Source organism: Aegilops tauschii, chromosome 2 (genome assembly GCF_002575655.3).
Source record: "Aegilops tauschii subsp. strangulata cultivar AL8/78 chromosome 2, Aet v6.0, whole genome shotgun sequence".
NCBI lineage: Eukaryota > Viridiplantae > Streptophyta > Magnoliopsida > Poales > Poaceae > Aegilops > Aegilops tauschii.
This window is the reverse complement of record NC_053036.3, coordinates 561494742-561514782: the sequence shown is the minus strand read 5'-3', so window position 1 is coordinate 561514782 and position 20041 is coordinate 561494742. Positions and strand designations below refer to the sequence as shown.

Here is a 20041-nt window from a genome sequence, read left to right as displayed (position 1 = left end):
AAAGAGTGTAGTACATGATGTACATCTACACTTCCAATGCATTTAGCCTTTAATCTAAATCGATATTGATTGACTAATGCACCAACTTGTGCTGTAGGTATAGGCTACATGTCTATCCTTAATTACAGCATGCAACTGCCTTCATTTAATCTTCTTATCTCAATGGTCGCATGCACACATAAGTCTACTACTTTTGGGCGTTAATTATGCCCTGGTCAATGTGTAAATCTCTAAATATACAGTCTTTCACGGACGTAGGGAGTAGGTTGAGCACTTGAGCGTGAGCGTGTGTGTTGCGTCGTGTGCTGTGTGTCGCATGGGTGCGTGAGTGTTGCGTGCGTCCATGTGTACATGTGAGTGTTGCATGTTGCATGCATGCATGCATGCATGCATGGGGCTTACTCCCTCCCATTGACATGTTCATATTTCAAGCTTCCTCTGTTCCCTCCATATGGTGATACTCCCTCTGTTCCCAAATAGTACGGAGTAAAAGCCTCCCTCTGTTCCCAAATACGGAGTATTTGTCTTTCTACAGATTTCAACAAGTGACTAGGTACGGAGCAAAATGAGTGAAGTGAGCGTAGAGGCATAGGGATACTGTAGAAAGGAAGTCCTCGCGATCCATTATTCCCCATCTCGGTCAGAGAGAACTATTCAACTAGTCTTCGCAGTGAAGTGACAATACACGCTGCAGCAGATGGGACACGTAATTAATAAGCTGAACCAACGTGTTGGTGTTACTAAATCAGCCTTCCCCAGTACTGCCATCATGTTTGCCAGTAGAGCACGCTTCCGCAAATACGCCTACGCACCTCTGTCCTCCATTAACTCACATATGGGCCCTGTTATGGTAGACCCACATGTCATCGGTGTAACTATTTACACTTCGAAGGACGGTATATCCTGGTAGTAGTACTAGTAGAATTGAGATTGAATGCACTTTCTTCCCCGTCTTCCACTCTTCTTCCTCCTCTCTTCTTCTTCCTCCTCTCTTCTTATTCCTCCTCTCTTCTTCTTCCTCCTCTCTTCCCCATCGTCGGCCGCACACCATTTACCCCCGCTCACTGCTCGCCCGCCCGCGCCATCTTCCTTGGTAGCTCGCGCGTACCATATCCCCCCGCTCACTGCTCGGCCACACGAGGAGAAGCTTCTTCGCTCGCCCGCCCGAATCCACTTCCCCGCTGGCTCGCAGGCACCGAAAATCCCAATGGCAGAACCGACTGACACGCAGAGCCGCGATTGGAATTCCCTCCCTGATGTTCTCTTGGAGAAGATCTGTAGTCGTATGGACCTACTCAGCACCGTCCGTCTGGCCGCATGCTCGGTGTCTTTGTACCGTCTACTCGTCTGCAACCGGCCGGCTCTTTTCAAGGCACCCTACTTGCTGATGCCCGATCCTCACAGGTGGCCCAGACACCGACTTGACGATCCTACAGAGGTTGCCGTGGTTCCCCTCGACATGCTACCACTACCCGTCCACCTATCCTTCATGCGTGGCCACTACTGGGCGGGCATGAAGGCCAACTGGATCGTCCTCATCCACCACACCGGTAGTCCATGGCGTCTCGTGGATATCTACACCCAGCGAGAGATCACCCTTCCATCGTTGGATACCGCCGCCATCGAGCCTCGCGGCCCCCGGACACTCCTGCCTACTACGCACGAGACGCGTCAAGCTTTTGGCTCGACCTCTGTTTGCAGAAAGTTGTAATCTACGAAGTGCCCACACCATCAGAAGACTACATGGATTACAAGCTCATTGCCTTGTTCAACATGGGATTAGTCTATCTGGAATCCGGTCGCCATACATGGTTATGGCTCATCATCAATCCTGTTGAGGCAACATTTCTGTCTGATGCTATAGTGCATGATGGCATCGTTTACGCGGTCGACGCACAGATTGGCTGCCTATACTAGTGGAATCTATCGTCGTGTAATTGTTCTATCTCATCTCATCTTTACCTTATGAATACGACTGCCTGTTCATTTGTTACAAATTTAGAATGCATAGCATGTCTATAACCACATCATTGCTATATGTTCCTCTCATTTCCTAGATTTTTATGACCACACATGTTATTGTTAGAGTTGATATGAGAACAATTGGCATCTAATGATTGTTAGAATACATATTATGAGCATAACATCATGATTGCTATATGTTACTCTCGTTCACAAGATTTTTATAACAACGCATGTTATTGCTTAGAGTTGATATGAGAACAGTAGTAGTAAGTGCTATGGTAGAATATGAGTAGGCGCTGTCATAGCTGTTTTCCTCTCATTGTTACATGGTGTTTGAACCATGACATATTGCTAGAATATGAAAGCCATTGGCTTATTTTTTTTAACTTGGGGTATAATTATGACCACGGCATTGCAATTCTCTGTCTATGATATGTGTCACTGTTATAATAATCTTAATTCCACACATACTCTGAACATGATTGTTTATTTTTGTCCTTTTGGTCTCCAATTTGAATTGTTGCAGCAGACGCAAATGCGCTGGCCTTCATGATTCCAGGACCTGGAATCATACCAGCCGATGGGTGGTGGTTTATCGCTCGTTCAACTGATGGCGGTCATTTGATGCTCATTCGCACGTACCAAATTGACCAAACCATTACATCAAACCACATGCAGTACAACGCGTGGGGCGTTCGTGACATTGATGGCTATGGCTGCTTCGTGTTCGAGAAAGATCCCAGCTCCGTTGGGCCAGGCGTATTCAACTGGAGGCGGGTTTACAGCCTCGGCAACCACTCCTTGTTCCTCGGGCTCAATTATCCGATCATCCAACCAATCATCGATCATATCACCGGCGATGATTACTGTGCTATGCAACTTCCATTCGCGAGGGGGGCTGTGTTTACACATCATACCATGGGTTTCATGAATCACCATATCCAGAGATTCATCGACACAGCTTGTTGCCAGATAATCTTCAGTGTGTGAAAGGCATCAAGCTTCCATGCGATGGATGGCTTTTGCAAACCCGACATGCGGCGATGTGGTTCATGCCAACAGCAAATATGCACAACTTGATTCGTGCTGATATCTAGACTGAGCCATGTATTCTGCTGCTGTAGCACGACCCTCTTTTGTTGGATATTATGTACTGTTGTTAGTTTGAAGCACTCCTCTGGTTTGAAGGATAGATACCTTCCTGGGATCAAGTGCATCCTAACTCACCTGCGTAGGATGTACTGATAATGATGATGGAGATGCTGTGCAGAAGCCATATATATATATATATATATATCAGTTAGGCTTCAAGTGCATACTTGTTAGTTAAACCTATGTATAAATTGTGACACTAAATACGACTAGTAAGTAGTACAGTAGCAGTACTAGTATACGTCGGTCAAATTATTCATCATGTCCACACATTGAATTGACGTGACAACACGCTGCGCGTGAGGTGACACAAGAATCCCGGCGGCGTGTTCGGGTATTCTGGACTTCAGATTTGGAGTACCACTTATCTGTCGAAATCTTTCATCATTCACTTAAAACAGTCGATTGATCATACATTGAGTACCATATAACTGGAATTACCGATGCAAGTCGAAGAAGGATTGGCCGGTGCTGCCGGCTGGCGTCAAGTTCGATCCCACGGATCAGGAGCTGATCGAGCACCTTGAGGCCAAAGTGAGTGCTGACAGCGCGAGATTTCAGTCTCTCATCGATTTGTTCATACCAACCATCGACAGCGAGCACGGCATATGCTACACCCAACCTGAGAAACTTCCAGGTAAGACACCGATCGGCCGTCTACTTGCACAAACATATTCCTTTGTTTATAGCTCTATTTTTCTTTTTAGACGCAGACCTGGTGAAGCAATTACAATTTGACAGTTAATAAAAAGTGAAACAAGTGACTGCAACATGCCAAAGATGTTATGAAATGCCAACTAGGTACACTAAAACCTGTATTCCACAATACTGCAGGTATCACACTGAGTGGCCTAAGGAAGCATTTCTTCCAGTGCAATTCCAGGGCGTTCAAAAGGGGCACGTGGAAGCGTCGCAAGATACAGTCGGAGTGCGGCATGCACACAATGTGGCACAAGACCGGCAATACCTTGCCGGTGATGGTCAACGGCCGGCAAGACGGGCAGCAAAAAAGGTTCTGGTGCTGCACACCAACAAGAACTTCGACCAGCAGAGGACCAACTAGGTGATGCACCAGTACCACCTCGGGGACCTGGAGCAAGAGAAGGAGCGGGAGCTGGTCCTCTGCAAGATTTTCTACCAGACGAACACTAGGGCCAGGAGTAAAAAGATTATAAGTTAGTTTGGTATTGGTAGTTGTACTACCTTGTCGTCCGCAAGTTGGTATTGTTGTTAACGATCTTTTGGTATGAACTTGCATCTGCTTCCAACCATCATGCCGAGGGTCGACGTGGATATAAAGCTGAATCATTTGTTTCGAAACGAATTTTCAGGCACCTGATTTTTATTTGATGGGTAGCATAAGCACCCGCCGTTCGAATTCCCAGTTCTCCAATTTTTTTGAAACAAGTGCATGCACTTATTATCACGATAAAAAAACAATATCCGTGCTGCATCCCAGTTATTAGTCTGTACTTGCAGAATTCTCTCGTTTATTGAGCATGTATATTGTTTTTTCAGGTCGAGCAAGTTTCAACTGGGCTGTAGACTGCCCAGGGTTGGTTTTGTTTTTAACAGGCCCAGCCCATGACGACAACGGGGCACAAAGATCCAGCAGGTATCTACTGGCCTCTGGCCCGCCAGCGTTAGTTATATTTTGTCTTACAACATCCGCAGGTAGTTTTTTTTACTGAATCAAACACACAGCCCAGTTCTATTTTCCTCTTGAAACGCATGTCCTACATCCGTTTTCTAATATCTACCTATAGTTTTACTAGTTCATATACACGTATCATTATATTGAAAACACATAAAGTTTCCTTCTCATATTTACATCCTTATTTTTGTTGTTTTTTCCCACCCAACGCTGATATTTTTACCACTGGTTTTCCCTTAAACCAACTCAATTGTCCCACGTCTTATTTGCTTACAAAAACAAAACGATTTTTTTGGCAAATCAATAAGTTCTTAAAAAATGTTTATCATTTCGGGATTACAACAGTTCGGACTCCACCGAAATATGCAAAATAAGGTTGAACTTTTTGACCGTGGTCCTGGGCAGAAAATGGGCTGTAATAAATTACTTAAGAATTAGCAAATGGGCTGCAAATTATAAAAAATAGCAAATGGGCTTTATGTTGTCTGCCACAGATTTGGAGGCTGACTTGTGGGCCTACTACGTGCATGCGTACACAAGGTTTCTCAAAAAAGAAACTTAGTCAACAATAGACTCTACCAGCGTCAGACCGTTAGATGTCAATCTAACGGCAATCGTGCTTCTTCAGTCTCTGATCTTCCTGCCCCAGCCGCCCAAACCAGCGCCGTCGGAACCGCCTGCTCCCGCTTCCCGTGGCCGGCAGTGCTGCCAGGCAGGCCTCACGGCCCCATCATACTCACATCCCTGGCCTGTCTATCCCTCTACTCACCCACACCTCCTGTTATTTTCTGGCAACGGCAGCCGAACCAGTCAACCCTCGTACTCTCCACCGCATGGGCAGCCACTGCCGTGTCTTCCCCGGCTCCATGTCGTTCCCTTCGTAGGCCTCGCCGTCGTCCATCGCCCTGGTGCTCTCGGCGCGGCGTGGTCAACGATGTCCATCCAACGGCCGTAGTGCTTCTTCAACCTCTGGTCTTCTTGCCCCAGCCGCCCAAAGCAGCGTCGGTCGTGCCGCATGCTCCTGCTTCCCGTGGCCGGCTGTGCTGCCGCGGAGGCCTCACCCTCCCCATACTACTCCCACCGTTGGCCAGGCCATCCCTCCACTCACCCACTCCCCCTGTTATTCTGCGGCGACGGCAGCCTCACACCGCAGCCGAACCAGTGAACCCTCGTACTCCTCTCCGCGTGGGCATCCACTGCCGCGTCTTCCCCGGCTCCGCGTCGTCCCCTTCCTAGGCCTCGCCGTCGTCCACCGCCGTGGTGCTCTCGGCGCGGCGTGGTCAATGTGGTCAACGACCGACTTCCATCGGAAGAGTACTGTACGTGGAGAGGCTGACAGCTGGGTCCACGGCAACCGCAAGGAAGTGCCTCCTTATTACGCGCAAAATAATTATTCCTCCACCTGACAGCAGGGACCCATCGGACGGGCCACCAGTATTTCACGGAAAAACGTTTCCCCCTGACTGCTGGGACCCACCGGACGGGCCACCGTATTTCGCGAAAAAAACGTTTGCCCCTGACTGCTGGGACCCACCGGACGGACCACCGTATTTCGCGAAAAAAACGTTCCCCCCGCTGTCAGCTCGGACCCACCGGAGGTGCCTCCTTATTACGCACAGAAAAATGAATACTCCCCCTGCTAGCTGGGACCCACCATGGTGGGAGGCTGACTTGTGGGCCTACTAAGTTGACGGGGACGGAGGGCTTTGTCAACTTAGTCAATATGAACGATTCTAGCTCCAATGACCGTACGATGTCCATCCAACGGCCGTAGTGCTTCTTCAACCTCTGGTCTTCTTGCTCCAGCCGCCCAAAGCAGCGCCGGTCATGCCGCATGCTCCTGCCTCCCGTGGCCGGCTGTGCTGCCGCGGAGGCCTCACCGCCCCTACTATTCCCACCGCTGGCCAGGCCCTGCGGCGACGGCAGCCTCACACCGCAGCCGAACCAGTGAACCCTCGTACTCCTCTTCGCGCGGGCTTCCACTGCCGCGTCTTCCCCGGCTCCGCGTCGTCCCCTTCCTAGGCCTCACCGTCGTCCACCGCCGTGGTGCTCTCCGCGCGGCGTGCTCAACGTGGTCAAGGAACGACTTCCATCGGAAGAGTACTGTACGTGGAGAGGCTGACAGCTGGGTCCACGGCCACAGCCCAGTTTTTTTGTGATTTGCCAAGTAAGTTGCTTTGTCAGGCCTGTTGGGCTGCAAATCTTTCAAGACGAGGAGAGCTTTCATTCGGCTGGCCAAGAAAATGGCCCATCAGTAATGAGAAATGGGCTGTACATTTTTAAAACACATCAAACCGGCAATTAGTTTCAAATATCTTTTTTTTTTCATTTCGAGATTTTAAATTACATTAATTTTTATGCGTGGAGAATTTGTTGGATTTTATATTGATATACATTTATTTTTAAAATCAGCTTGAATGTGAGTCGAAATTTCGGGATTAAAAACAGTTCAGACTGCACCGAAATATGCAAAATTTTGTATAATTTTTTAACCGTGGCCACAATATGGGTTGTAATGCTAACAAAAAGAATATGGGCTCCAAAAAAACCTTAATAATTAGCAAATGGGCTGTAAATTATTAGAAATAATGGCAGATGGGTTGTATGCTATTTTCCACAGATTTAAGGATTTCCTAAAAAAAAGGTTGACGCACAAGCAGTGACTGTTGGATGGCCATCCAACGGCCGTCGTGCTTCTTCAATCTCTGCTCTTCCTGCTCCAGCCGCTCAAACAAGCGCCGGCGGGACTGCCTGCTCCCTCCTCCCCACGGCCGGCTCTGCTGCCGCGCAGGCCTCACCGCCCCACCGTACTCCCATCGCTGGCCTAGCCATCCCTCTACTCACCCACACTTGCTGTTATTCTCCGGCGACGGCAGACGAACCAGTAAACCCTCGTACAGTCGTACTCCCCTCCGCATGGGAAACAACTGCCGAGTCTTCCCTGCCTCCGTGTCGTTCCCTTCCTAGGCCTCGCCGTCGTCCACCGCCCTGGTGCTCTCGGCGTGGCCTGGTCAACGTGGTCAACGACCGACATGCATCTGAAGTGGACTGTACGTGGAGAGGCCGACAGCTGGGTCCACGGCCGCACGCAAGGAAATGCCTCCTTATTACGCGCAAAATAATGATTCCTCCACCTGACATCAGGGACCCACCGAAAGGGCCTCTGTATTTCGTGAAAAAAACGTTACCGCCGCTGACAGCTCGGACCCACCAGCTATATCTTCGCACGCAAGGAAGTGCCTCCTTATTACGCACAAAAAAATGAATACTCCCCCTGTTAGCTAGGACCCAGTATAGTGGCAGGCTGAATTGTGGGCCTACTAAGTTGACGGGGACGGAGGGCTTTGTCAACTTAGTCAATATGCACGATTCTAGCTCCAGTGACCATATGATGTCCATCCAACGGCCGTAGTGCTTTTTCAACCTCTGGTCTTCTTGCTCCAGCCGCCCAAACCAGCGTCGGTCGTGCCTCGTGCTCCTGCCTCCCGTGGCCGGTTGCGATGCGGCGGAGGCCTCACCGCCCCCTACTACTCCCACCGCTAGACAGGCCATCCCTCTACTCACCCATACCCCCTGTTATTCTGCGGCGACGGCAGTCTCACACCGCAGGGAACCAGTGAACCCTCGTACTCCTCTACGCGTGGGCATCCACTGCCGCGTCTTCCCCGGCTCCGCGTCGTCCCCTTCCTAGGCCTCGCCGTCGTCCACCGCCCTGGTGCTCTCGGCGCGGCGTGGTCAACGTGGTCAAGGAACGGTTCCATCGGATGTGGACTGTACGTGGAGAGGCTGACAGCTGGGTCCACGGCCGCAGCAAGGAAGTGCCTCCTTATTACGTGCAAAATAATTATTCCTCCACCTGACAACGGGGACCCACCGGACGGGCCACCGTATTTCGTGAAAAAAAAAAACGTCCCCCCTGACTGCTGGGACCCACCAGCTACACCTTCGCACGCAAGGAAGTGCGTCCGGGCAAAAAAACAAAATGATTCGCCCCCCTGACTGCTGGAACCCACCAGCTACATCTTCGCACGCAAGGAAGTGCCTGACAGTCGGGACCCACCTGGTCGAAGCGTACGTAGCGTTGTCATTTTGGTCATGAACGTGTACGTACATATATACTGGTGGATGTAGAGGCGCGCACGTGTCATAGTAGAGGCGCGTACCTGTCGTAGTAGAGGCACGCACGTAGCATGTACACGTACGTACAGCGGCCAGGGTGCAAGAAAGAAAATACGGCCACGTATGTGTACATACGGGCGGGGTCTCGAACGCCTACTCGCGCATACGTACGGCCAGGGCTCGTGTACATGGCTGGGTCGGAACGGAGAAACAACGTCGTCGTCGTGTTCATGGGGAGGCAACGGAATGCGTCGTGTTCATGGGGAGGCAACGGAATGTGTCGTGTTCATGGGGAGGCAACGAAATGCGTCGTGTTCATCGGGAGGCAACAGAACGCGTGGGAGCCAACCGGCTAGGTCGGAACAAAATGCGTGGTCGTGTTCATCGGGAGGGCTTGGACGGAACAGGCGATGGAAACGAGGCCTGGCGTACCGCAGAACGGAGGAAACGGACCTCCTACGGTCGAAACGGGGGTCCTGTTGATCGGGAGGGGTGTGGTGTATCGCAAAACGGAGGAAACGGACCTCCTACGGTCGAAACGGGGGTCCTGTTGATCGGGAGGGGTGTGGCGTACCGCAAAACGGACCTCCTACGGTCGAAACGGGGGTCCTGTTCATCGGGAGGGGTGTGACGTACCGCAAAACGGGACTCCACGGGATACTGTTCATCTCCACCGTCGACCTCCTCCAGCCTCCACGGGCTACCGTCGACCTCCTCCAGCCTCCACCGGCTCCTGTTCATCCAGCCTCCACCGCGCGCTACTCCACCAGCTACTGTTCAACCACCCCTCCACCGTCTACTGTTCATCGAGCCCTCCACACCACGGGGTCCTCTTCAACCACCCCTCCATGGGCACCCCTCCACCGTCTACTGTTCATCCAGCCCTCCACACCACGGGGTCCTGTTCAACCACCCCTCCACGGGCACCCCTCCACCGTCTACTGTTCATCCAGCCCTCCACCACAGCACGGGGTCCTGTTCATCCAGAGGCAACGCCACCGCTCACTGTTCATCCAACCCCCCCCCTCCCCCGCAACGCTCACTGTTCATCCCAGAGGCAGCATCGATCGGCTTCAGTTAGCAGCAGTAGCGAAGGAATCGCTCGATCGGGTTCAGTTAACAGCCATCGATTGATCGCTCGGGTTCAGTAACGCATAGCCTGCAGTGCAATCGCTCGGGTTCAGTTAGAGCCCAACGCCTCACTCGGGTTCAGTTAGAGCCAACACAGTGCAATCGCTCGGGTTCAGTTAGAGCCCAACGCCTCGCTCAGGTTCAGTTAGAGCCAACGCCTCGCACACAAGCGCGTACGTGTTCGATAGAAACACGCATCGCTCAGCCCCCGACCTCCCACCGTAACCGGGAACTCCCCGAAATTTTCCTCGCCTCGCTTCTACCACGGTTTTTTCCATCATGGACGGCCCAAAGAATGTCATGCAGCTGCGTCTCCGGCCCGCCCAGGACGAAAAGCCCATTTTCTGTCATGATTTTTTGTCATAGAAGTAGGAGCCCACCACATCTATGATGATACCGGGTTTTGTCACAGTTATCATCATAGAAGTGTCATATGTATGACAGAAATTTTTTCCGTTCGGCCCAAAATGTCACGGATGTGTCTTTTTTTTGTAGTGCAAATTTAATTGGGATTAACTTAGCACTTGCAAACAAAATACTTGTATCAAAACCAATATCTAGCAGATCATGGTACCACCTACCAAAGCATTTCAACTAAATTGGCACCTACATTTTGCCAAAAAATAACTTATTACAGAAAAACAAAAGCATCTAGTTATCCATGTACAGAAAAAATAACAATAAAAGGGTGCGTTTCTTTCCAAGCATCTAGCTAGGTCGTGCCAAATCTTCAGAGGTAAAGAACTACACCTCGCTACGCCGCTGCCTATCCATCTGGAATTCGTAAGCCCTCGCTGCATCTAGCTAGGGCAGCCCTCGGGGGTGCTGACGAGGAGGGGGGTGGCATGGTGACCTCGGTCGGGGGTGCTGACGAGGGGAAGGCCGATGACTTTCCTATGAGAGGGGGCGACGACCAGCCGGCGAGGGGATCGAGGGCGGTCGGCCAAAGGCGCCCGGCCAAAGCTCGCGGGCGGCGACAGAGTGGGCGGCGAGAGGGTGGAGGAGCAGCGGAGGGGCGAGAGGGGGGAGGAGCATTACCTGCGGCGTCGATGGCGGTGGCGGGGGAGAAACCCTAACCGCACCTGCCGGCGTCGGGCGGAGGGGGACGAATGAGAGATTAGCGTGCGGGGGGCCGACCCGCATGTTTTCATTTGCTGTAGCAGTAGCGCAGGACCAGGGAGCGCGCTACTGCTAAGCCCAATAGCAGTAGCGCTTTGTCACGAAAAAACGCTACTGCTAAGGCTAAGCATGTAAAAAAATCAAAAATATACATTGGTCATCATTGATCTTTTTGTGTAGAATCTAAATAGTCAACATGAATCCTCACCTGTATAGTTACAGGTGAAGATTCATATTGCAGCCACAAATCCTACACATACAGTTCAATGAAGACCAAGTGCTCGTGATAGTTTGAGAAGTAACATATTTAAGGTAGTAAATACCCTGTTCGCTTAGCAGTATGGGACTAAACTTAATTAGTTGCAAGAGGGGATGATACTTAGCAGCAGCGAGTGTTGGAGAAATGCACTACTACTAAGTACTTTAGCAGTAGCGCGTCCATGAGAAGGGCGCTACTACTATACCTAGCCCCGAGGCAACGCCATGGCAATTGTAGTAGTAGCGCTCTTTTCACCTAGCGCACTACTGCTACTGGGCTATTAGTAGCGCGGTCTTCTGAAGCGCGCTACTGCTAATTAGCAATAACGTTTGTTTTTAAACCACGCTGCTGGTAAGATTATGTGTATAAGGTTTTCTCTAGTAGTGTGTGTTTGTTTTTCCTCCTCTGAAGAGATGGTGTAAGAGTGATACCACAATTAGAGTATCTATGGCCTTGCTCTTTGCAGTTGCTGCATGTTATGGTTGCCATACTTGAGGAAACTTTTGGAACAACAAACTCATCCTTGCCTTTTCTCCTAACAGTTTGTTGCACCCTTTTCTTGCTCTTGAAAACAGGTGGATCAATGTCCTATGAGTTGGTTTAGAGCCACAGGTCAGGACCAGGCATAGGATATATGATGTGCTTGTAGGCTTCTCTATAGAGTGGCTTATTGAAGAAGTTCATGACAAAATCCTCAGGGTGAAGCTTAGCTTTAGGCCGCCACAGCATGGTTGCAAGGCACACCAGTCATATCTCACCTCCTACAACCACATGTCCAGGCCTCAAGGTTCACTGCATATATCTTATCACCGCTACTAACTTGCCACAACAGTGGGCCAGATTGTGCTGCTTTGCAAAACCTAGAATAATTTTTGGACTCCTCTAGCCTAGTCCATATACTGCTTCAGTTCCTCGGCCCTAAATCCAGCTGCTTGAACATTTGCATGGATATGCCTAAGGCAGTACCAGATGGGTTCCCTGTTGAGTTCTATCAGAAATGTTTGGCAATTATTAAAGGTGATATTCTTCCAATGTTTTGTGGACTTATACAATGATAATCTTTCGTTGTTTCGTCTCACATTTGGATTTATCACACTTTGGGATTAAGGTCAATGATGTCATCGGTCATTATTTCCAAACCCCGAAGGGATTGAAGCAAGGGGACCCCACATCACCAATCTTATTTAATATTATGGCAGATATGTTTGCATTTTTGCTGGTAAAGCCTTTGCCATCATTGATAACTGTTATCACCTGGCGTGTGAATTCATTCCTATAATCCTTTGAGTATCGTCCGAGAGGAGCTAATGTTGTTGAACATGAATTAGTCAAAATAGCTAGATCTTTGTTTTGTAATGAGTGGACCAAAGATGCTTCAACTGAGCTACTTCCTCTGTTGATCAAAGATGTAAAACCTGGTTACCAGTACTCCCTCCGTCCAAAAACGCTCTTATATTATGGGACGGAGGGATTAGTTGATAAAGAGGAAGTTATAAAGTTATAAAAAAATGATACTGCTAGCAGTTCACGAATTGTTTCTTTAGAGAAGTTAACTTTTTTAGGCTTTTAGAGAAGTTAACAATTTTTTAGACAAGAGAAGTTAACAAATTGCTTTTAGCAACAGTTAACTTTTTTTAGGGGAGAGCAACAGTTAACAAATTGTTGTGATAGTACAGATATTTTTATACGGCTTGCGGCGCACTGGCGCAGCCATCCAGTAGCCCATCAAGGCCCAATCCAGCGCCAGCCCACGCACGAACGCACCACTAGCGAGCCAGCCCCCGTTTCCAGTCCAGTCCATTCCGAGTTCCCCGACCGGAGAAGCCAGCCAGCCACGCGCCGCCGCTGCTCATCTGCTCGCCTGCCCGGCCTCCCCGCTGCCAGCTGCTCCCGCGCCGCGCGCCGCCGCCGCTCTCCCCAGTCACCGACTCTCCCGCTCCGGCCCTTTCAACATCCCACCAGCACAGCACAGTCGGCAGCAGAGCGAGCGAGTGAGTGCAGTGGGGACCGGGGAGGACAATGTCGCTGGAGTCCGACGGCGCCGCCACCGCGAAGAGGCCGCGGCCGTCGGCAGAAGATCCGTCCAGCCACTGCGAGGCGGCGGAGGCAGCCGACCGCATCTCGGCGCTACCGGAGGCGATGCAGCTGCACATCCTGTCCTTGCTCCCGCTGCCGTCGGCAATCCGCACGGGGGCGCTCTCCCGCGCCTGGCGCGACCTCTGGAAGCGCCGCTGGCAGGACGACGGCAACGCCGCCGCCTTCCTCCGCCACCACCTCCGTCCCTGCTCCTCCCCGTCGTCCAAGAAACTGCTCGAGTGCCTCGAGCTGCGCCAGTCCCAGGGGCGGCGCGGGCGCCTCGACCGGTGCTCGCTCGTCGCCGACAACCCCGCCATGGGCGCCCGCCAGTTCGGCCGCTACCTCGACGCCGCCGCCCGCTGCGGCGTCGAGGACCTCCGCGTCGAGCTGCCGGAGAAGCCGCCCTCCCCGGACACCCCAACAAAGGCCACCACCCTCCGCTTCCCCTTTCCGGCGGCGGCCGGCCCGGCCCTCGCGCGCCTCTCGCTCCGCGGCATTGGGGTCTCCGGCCTCCACAGCAGGGCCGCGCGGCCGTGCTCCGCCCTCGAGGTCGTCCGCCTCCACTCCGTCCCCGTCGACGACAGGGGTTTGGCGAGGATGCTCGCCCTGTGCCCTCGTATCCGCGTCCTCGGCCTGCACTCCTGCTCGGCCCTCCGTCGAATCGCCGTGACGGCGGCGACGGGGCGCAAACTGAGCAGCGTCACCATCGCAGGGTGCAGCTGGCTCATTGAGGTGGACGTCGCGGCGGTTTCTAGCCTCCGGTCGTTTCGCTACACCGGCGGTTTCCTCTCGTCGTTCTATCTCCCCGACAACGCCGCATTTGCCGACCTCTACATCTGCTTCGACGCCCAGAGAAGCTGCAATGTCCGCATCTGCCAAAAGGTCTATTGACTATTGGAAGAATTCTTGTCAATTTTGCTTCAGAAGTTACCATGATGATTATCTTGCTCATATCACTGAACCCTGTTAACCTTTGCACTTTATCAGGTGTTCAGCGACTGGTTCGAAAGCCGTGTATGCTCCAAACTCACCGCTCTCACCATCTGCAGCAATGTCCTCTTTGTATGTGCTTCTCTGCTGGACTTTGATTTAATTTGTGGTATCTGAAATCATGGACCATTTTGTTAACCTTGAATGCCATCTTAGGTTGTGTCTTCCTTGCCCAATGGAATCTCACATGCCGAATCGGCCAAGGTGGGCGGTCACTTCTTTCAGAGCATGACAGAACTACAACTTCTTATGTTAGATATGAAGGCCCCTGAGCTTGCGAACATCTATGTGTTCCTAAAGAACAGCCAATGTTCTAATCTGGAGAGGCTTTTCGTGCAGGTCTTACACCTTTGCACCTTTGACTCCAACTTAAGTTGATTTGCTCAGTAGTTATTCTGCCATCTTATTCCAGTGGCATTTTTCTTGTGTTTTAATTTCGTTGTTCTGAATGGTTGTGATTTGTGCTTGCAGCTCCCTAGCATCCCCAGTGGGCCCTTGGTAGATTCATCTAACTATGTGGGGGTAGAGCCGCCCGAGGATGTTTTGGAAAACCTTAAGGTGGTAAAGATTACAAACTTTAACTGGAACCGCATTGAGGTGCAGCTTGTGTCTTTTTTGTTGAGGAAGGCTAGCTCTCTCCATAAACTGGTACTGGTTACTCCCAGTTTGGTTCCATTGGATGTGATCGGTATTCAGAAGGAAGATCTCTTGTTGGTTGGCGAAGCTGTGGCGAATGGAAAAATAATTCTCAGCAAGTTGGACGATGCTGCAACCAAGCCATTTCATTCAGATGTCTTTGCCGAAGTTTAGTTGCCAGCCACAAGTCCAATTGGCCCTATAGCTTGTTATATTGTAGCACCAGGCCTGCCTTTTGACTGCTGTGAGATATTAAGGATTAGCATATGATTATTGATGCAGTAGGCTAACAATGAGGCAACTCATCATGCTAATTTGTATGCAACAAGACTACTACTGAAGGGGATATAATGTCCTGCTAGATATATTATGATGTTATTCATGTTTATAAAACTAAAGCCTGCCCTTGGGAGTTGGGTCAGGGTGGTTTCTTTTTCTACGCACAGTTCTACAATTGCAAGTATTGATTTTCCATCATCAATGTCATCGCCATGTATTTTACTTACGATCTTGTCCAAGCGATTGAGGTTGTGTGGTGTCCTGCAATTGAGGATGGCCTATTGGCCTTGGTTCAAGACTTGAAGTCAAAAGCCGTGTTTGCAGTATGTTTATCTTCTGTATGCCTTTTTGTATAGTTAACATATGAGATTTTCAGGTTTCCCGTACCCACAGGATGTACTGAGTTTGTTTTGCTTACAGACTTCCCTGATCATTCTGATTTTCATTTCCCGTGGAGGGATCAGTATGTACAACTAACTGTCAGTTTTGTTTCAGCTGGAGGGACAATGTATAAGCCTAGTAATATTTCCAAGAATTGCATAGCACGTCCTGTTCGTGTAAAATGGGAGAAAGTCAAGGTATCGTGTAAACAACTAAACATGATTTTCTCGCTTGCCGAGAAACTATCAAAAGCTTTCGATGTCTTGTAATGTTGATTTAGATTATCCCTGATGTGGTTCCAAATTTATCGGCTTTGGCTCGAGTTACCGTTTTGTTACTCAACTTGTTTCCCTGAGCTATTTTATGAGATAGTTTGTCCTTTTCAATTGGGAATGACTGGCTAGGTTATCCTTTTTCTAAACGGGAATGGCTGACCTACTTTAACTTGAATATAAATAGGTAATCAAATTCAAATCATACCTAATGCACTCATGCTAGGAGTGTCGACCCTTTCTTCGACTTCTCAAGAGCAGCTCAGCTATGAATGTTAGTAGAAACTGACACGGCAAGGAAGCCTTGCATTGCTTCAGTGCGCATGTCCTCCTCCTGCTGCTGCCTCCAGGAGACTACTCTGCTAGGTTTGCCACCGCCGGCTCATCCAGCACCCCCCCGGAGATCTGATACGCCGTGGTCCGTATATGCTCCCAGCTTACTACGGTTTCAGGCTTGCGGTCCATATGATACAACGTTGGGACACCAGTCAGTGCCTTGCCTGCCAGGTCCAGCATACTGTTTTTAAGAGGGAAGGTCCAGCATACTGTTACTACTCAGATGAGGATGGTGACATGGTCCGCCATGTCTTCGTCTCTCTCTCTCAACGGCAACCATCCTGAGATCCCCATAGCATGACCTTTCTCTCCAAACTCGAAGCAGATATGAAGGACGAGATGGTTGACTGAAAACCAAGTTTTTCCAGTCGATTCTGCATTAGCAATTCTGATTTGAATTACCCAAACACCACATTACTACCAAAACTTGTTCTCAGTTTTCTGATCCAAACATACTAGTCTACAAATCCAAGCACCTATTTCCCCACTGTTTTATGCAAATTCATCTCTAATCCTGGCACCAAAAACAACCGTGTAGTGTTTTAGCTCTGGACACTCAATTTCGGAACGATGGGTTACAACACAAATTATCAGTTGCAGACTAAGGCATAGCCTAGTGGTGGGAAGGCATTGCTATGTGGTGCGTTCAGATGTGGTAAGTTGACATTTTCCTTTTAACAAAGCTTTCAGATCCACATCCTCATCTTCAGGAGCTCAGAAACATACACCAATGCGGTAGAAAGCCCTTATTTATCACCTAATATAGTTGCATACACAAATTTAGCCGGTTGATTAAAGTGATGACACTTGCCCTCTGATCATAATCTACATCTATTTTTCCTTTGTTGACAACAAAATTCTACAGCACCAGCATAAGATCAAAGTTTCCACAGCAACAGACATACAAAATATTGGGCTATAATTTCCCACAGCTCATTCAAATGTTGATCCTATGGCCTCAATGGGACTTTGTTTTTTCTGACCATTTGACTTGATCAGCCTTCCAACACTGCCTGTGTTTCTTTTTCCTTTTTTCTCAGGACTGTGTGATGCTCATTTCCTATTGACTGTGAAGTGAAAACCCATGGGTTCTCGATATTCACCTGTTCCATGGCATCGGTGGCAGTAATCCAGGCCGCTACCCCCGCATATTTGGCACCTGACAAATGAAAGTCCTGTTAGAGGGGTGTGCCGCTGTTCAGTACCTCGGTATGCTAGACGTATATGAGTAAGGGTGTCCTCACCATTGCGGCCATTCTCCCTTGGGGAGCACGGCGAGATCGACATGATTTATTCTTCCTGCACATATCAGGCCCGATTTTCATGAGAACTGATGGTACGAATCAACATACTAGCCAGAGAAAACATCATGGGAGTAAAATAGAGACCTCTACCGAAACAGTTGCGGCAATTTATTGTCCCAGTGCCTTTGCAGATGGTGCATGGAGGATCAGGTCGTTTTGGTCTTTCTCTCCTAACATTCGACTGCATCATGGTTACAACTAAGCAAACAGAGAACTGGCCAATAAACAAGTGAAAGAATGACACACAATGTTCAATTATTTACATCATCTAATGCATATTTGGCCTGACATGGTGTCCTACCTGACTATTTCCCATTTTCTCCTGCAAGGTGAAAACATCCTATGCCCTGAACTTGGTGGAGGATCACAAGGGAAGCGGCAAGATAATGCATCGATGTATTAATACTTTGTAACTTATCGAGTGTAAACTCAAACATGACTATGTTGTGTCTTCTGCGGTTCTGTCACAAGAAACACCACACCAGCAATCCAAGGTATCAATACCCTCCTTGCGACTAACTCTTCTGTGGACTTCGAGTATATTGCTAAGTGGTGGGTTAGTTACAAAAGACATCAGGTACTCAACCTTGTTCATGCTGCAACGTTATGGGCTCTCTGGAAACATAGAAATGAACTCTGCTTTAACAGATGCTCGTGTCTTGGTGTGCAGGTAGTTCTAACGGGCATAGCTGTAGCATGCTCTCAGTGGGCAATTCTATGCTCCGATCGTGCAAAAGAGCGCGTTCTGGAGATCACAAGTTCTTTATGGGTGCTGACGTGGCCAAATCCAGGCTAACTGGGCAGTGGGTGGTGGCTGAAGCTGTCGTCGCTATCTGGTATGCCGGCCTGAGGCTGCTGCTGCTTGGGAGGCCAACATTGCTGCGTTAGCGTCTTAGTGAAGTGTGCACAGGAATCGTCCCGCAGTCTGCTTGAAGACAGCGTCTGGCTCAAGAGTCCGCTGGGACCTTGAAGGCACTGGCTTGTGTTCTGAGTTCGTCCTTGTGCTGTGTGTAATCGTGCAATGGTCATATTTCCTGAATCTATAAATAATGTAGCCTGTTCCCAACTTTGGGCAGTGCTTGTTTTTCTTGCTGTAATTTCTAGTAGAGTACTTAGTTTCCACTGCATTTGGCATGTCAGCCTACTCCCGAGTGCGTTCATGTAAAACTGTTTGGCTTCAGCTCAATGAAATGGCCCTTTACCTCTAAAAAAACAATCCAAGGTTTACATGTAACTCTGGTTATTCTGTCTGTAAACAAGCATTTGATGCACAAATGAAGTTGTATACCGCAATATTTGCACATGAACTGGCCACTGGATCGCATGAATTAATCATTTTTGCAATGCTGCTTACCCCCATCCACTCAGCCACTCGGGCAACATGTGCAACATCCATTCTCCATGCTTCTCAGCCTTACCATTGCCTTAATATCCCAAAACTACTTGGAAGCACAAGCAGTTCCACCTCACTGTTCTAAAAGAAAATACAAGCTCTGCCTAATTTCCTGTTTATTTCACCTTTCATTTTGAATTCCTGCCATTTTTTTTCACCCTTTCTTGTTTCTTCTGCGCCGCTCTTCAACGGGACGCTGCCAAACCACACTACATAGATGAACAATTCACAGACGCCACGCCTTGCGGCCAAAGCTGTCCCGTGAAGAGAATAGGAGCTACTGTTGCTAAAGGTTTAACTATGTCGCTTCCAGCCTATTAATTGTTCGACGAATTGCGGACACCAGAACAGCGCAGAAGGAATGGGACAAAGGGGAAAAGTTCAGCTCACCTCGGTCCGGACGACCCATGCCGGCCTCCGAGCGTCCAGACGCCTAGGGGGGCCTTTAAATCCGGGGAGTGAGCTCGTCGGAGCCTGCGCCGGCAACCCAGCGCAGCCGGGGCTGGTCGCTGGCGTCGCAGGCATCGGTGGCTACCGCCTAGTCGCCAGAACACGACGGCCTCCAGAAGCCTCTCAAACGTTTTCAGGGTTGCGTTATCCACTGACAATTGGGCCACTCTGAGCTCTCATTGGTTGGGTTGGACGTCGGATCTTTGGGCTTTACATGTTCTTCAGATTGAACTTTAATTTCAAAGATTTGATTGATTGATTGATACATTTTTTGAAATGCTAATTACAGTGCTTTAATTGGTACAACGTTATTGGAGCAATGCAGGTCATCGGATCTACGATAACCAAGGGTTGATATTCAATGTTTCTGCCACAACTCGCTTGTTTAATACTCCATTCAAAATTCTTATTAGTAAGTTGAGGTGCCAAAAAACGAAAATAACAAATGAAGGCCAAGCTCCATGCAAGCCAAATTTGAAAACTTCAAATCTTTTAGTTTAAAAAAATCTGAAAAAATAAACATAT

The 20041-nt window shown here is 49.4% G+C and overlaps 2 protein-coding genes across 2 annotated transcripts; one reads left to right on the top strand and one right to left on the bottom strand.

Annotated features, from left to right (window-relative positions):
• The first annotated feature begins 13134 nt into the window (after positions 1 to 13134).
• On the top strand, positions 13135 to 15606 carry LOC109742108 (putative F-box/LRR-repeat protein At5g54820). Its single transcript, XM_020301183.4, has 4 exons — positions 13135 to 14357; positions 14463 to 14537; positions 14622 to 14804; positions 14937 to 15606. The coding sequence occupies exons 1-4, from the start codon at positions 13419 to 13421 to the stop codon at positions 15273 to 15275; spliced, it is 1536 nt and encodes a 511-aa protein (XP_020156772.3). The 5' UTR covers positions 13135 to 13418; the 3' UTR covers positions 15276 to 15606.
• Positions 15607 to 17100: 1494 nt separating this feature from the next.
• LOC109742114 (uncharacterized) lies at positions 17101 to 19707 on the bottom strand. Its single transcript, XM_020301188.2, has 4 exons — positions 19457 to 19707; positions 17758 to 17854; positions 17614 to 17668; positions 17101 to 17528 (listed from the first exon to the last, which is right to left on the bottom strand). Exons 1-4 carry the CDS (start codon positions 19589 to 19591, stop codon positions 17423 to 17425), a joined length of 393 nt encoding a protein of 130 aa, XP_020156777.1. The 5' UTR covers positions 19592 to 19707; the 3' UTR covers positions 17101 to 17422.
• Positions 19708 to 20041: the final 334 nt, after the last annotated feature.

What these genes read in the sequence shown, in the direction of transcription:
- LOC109742114 (XM_020301188.2), bottom strand. Translation starts at nt 19,591, where the DNA reads ATGCCTGCGACGCCAGCGACCAGCCCCGGCTGCGCTGGGTTGCCGGCG. An exon ending in CCGCAACTGTTTCGGTAGAG is followed by an intron (nt 17,669 to 17,757) that starts GTCTCTATTTTA and finishes TGATATGTGCAG; the next exon opens with GAAGAATAAATCATGTCGAT. An exon ending in AAGGGAGAATGGCCGCAATG is followed by an intron (nt 17,529 to 17,613) that starts GTGAGGACACCC and finishes TTCATTTGTCAG; the next exon opens with GTGCCAAATATGCGGGGGTA.
- LOC109742108 (XM_020301183.4), top strand. Translation starts at nt 13,419, where the DNA reads ATGTCGCTGGAGTCCGACGGCGCCGCCACCGCGAAGAGGCCGCGGCCG. An exon ending in TCTGCAGCAATGTCCTCTTT is followed by an intron (nt 14,538 to 14,621) that starts GTATGTGCTTCT and finishes ATGCCATCTTAG; the next exon opens with GTTGTGTCTTCCTTGCCCAA. An exon ending in TGGAGAGGCTTTTCGTGCAG is followed by an intron (nt 14,805 to 14,936) that starts GTCTTACACCTT and finishes TTGTGCTTGCAG; the next exon opens with CTCCCTAGCATCCCCAGTGG.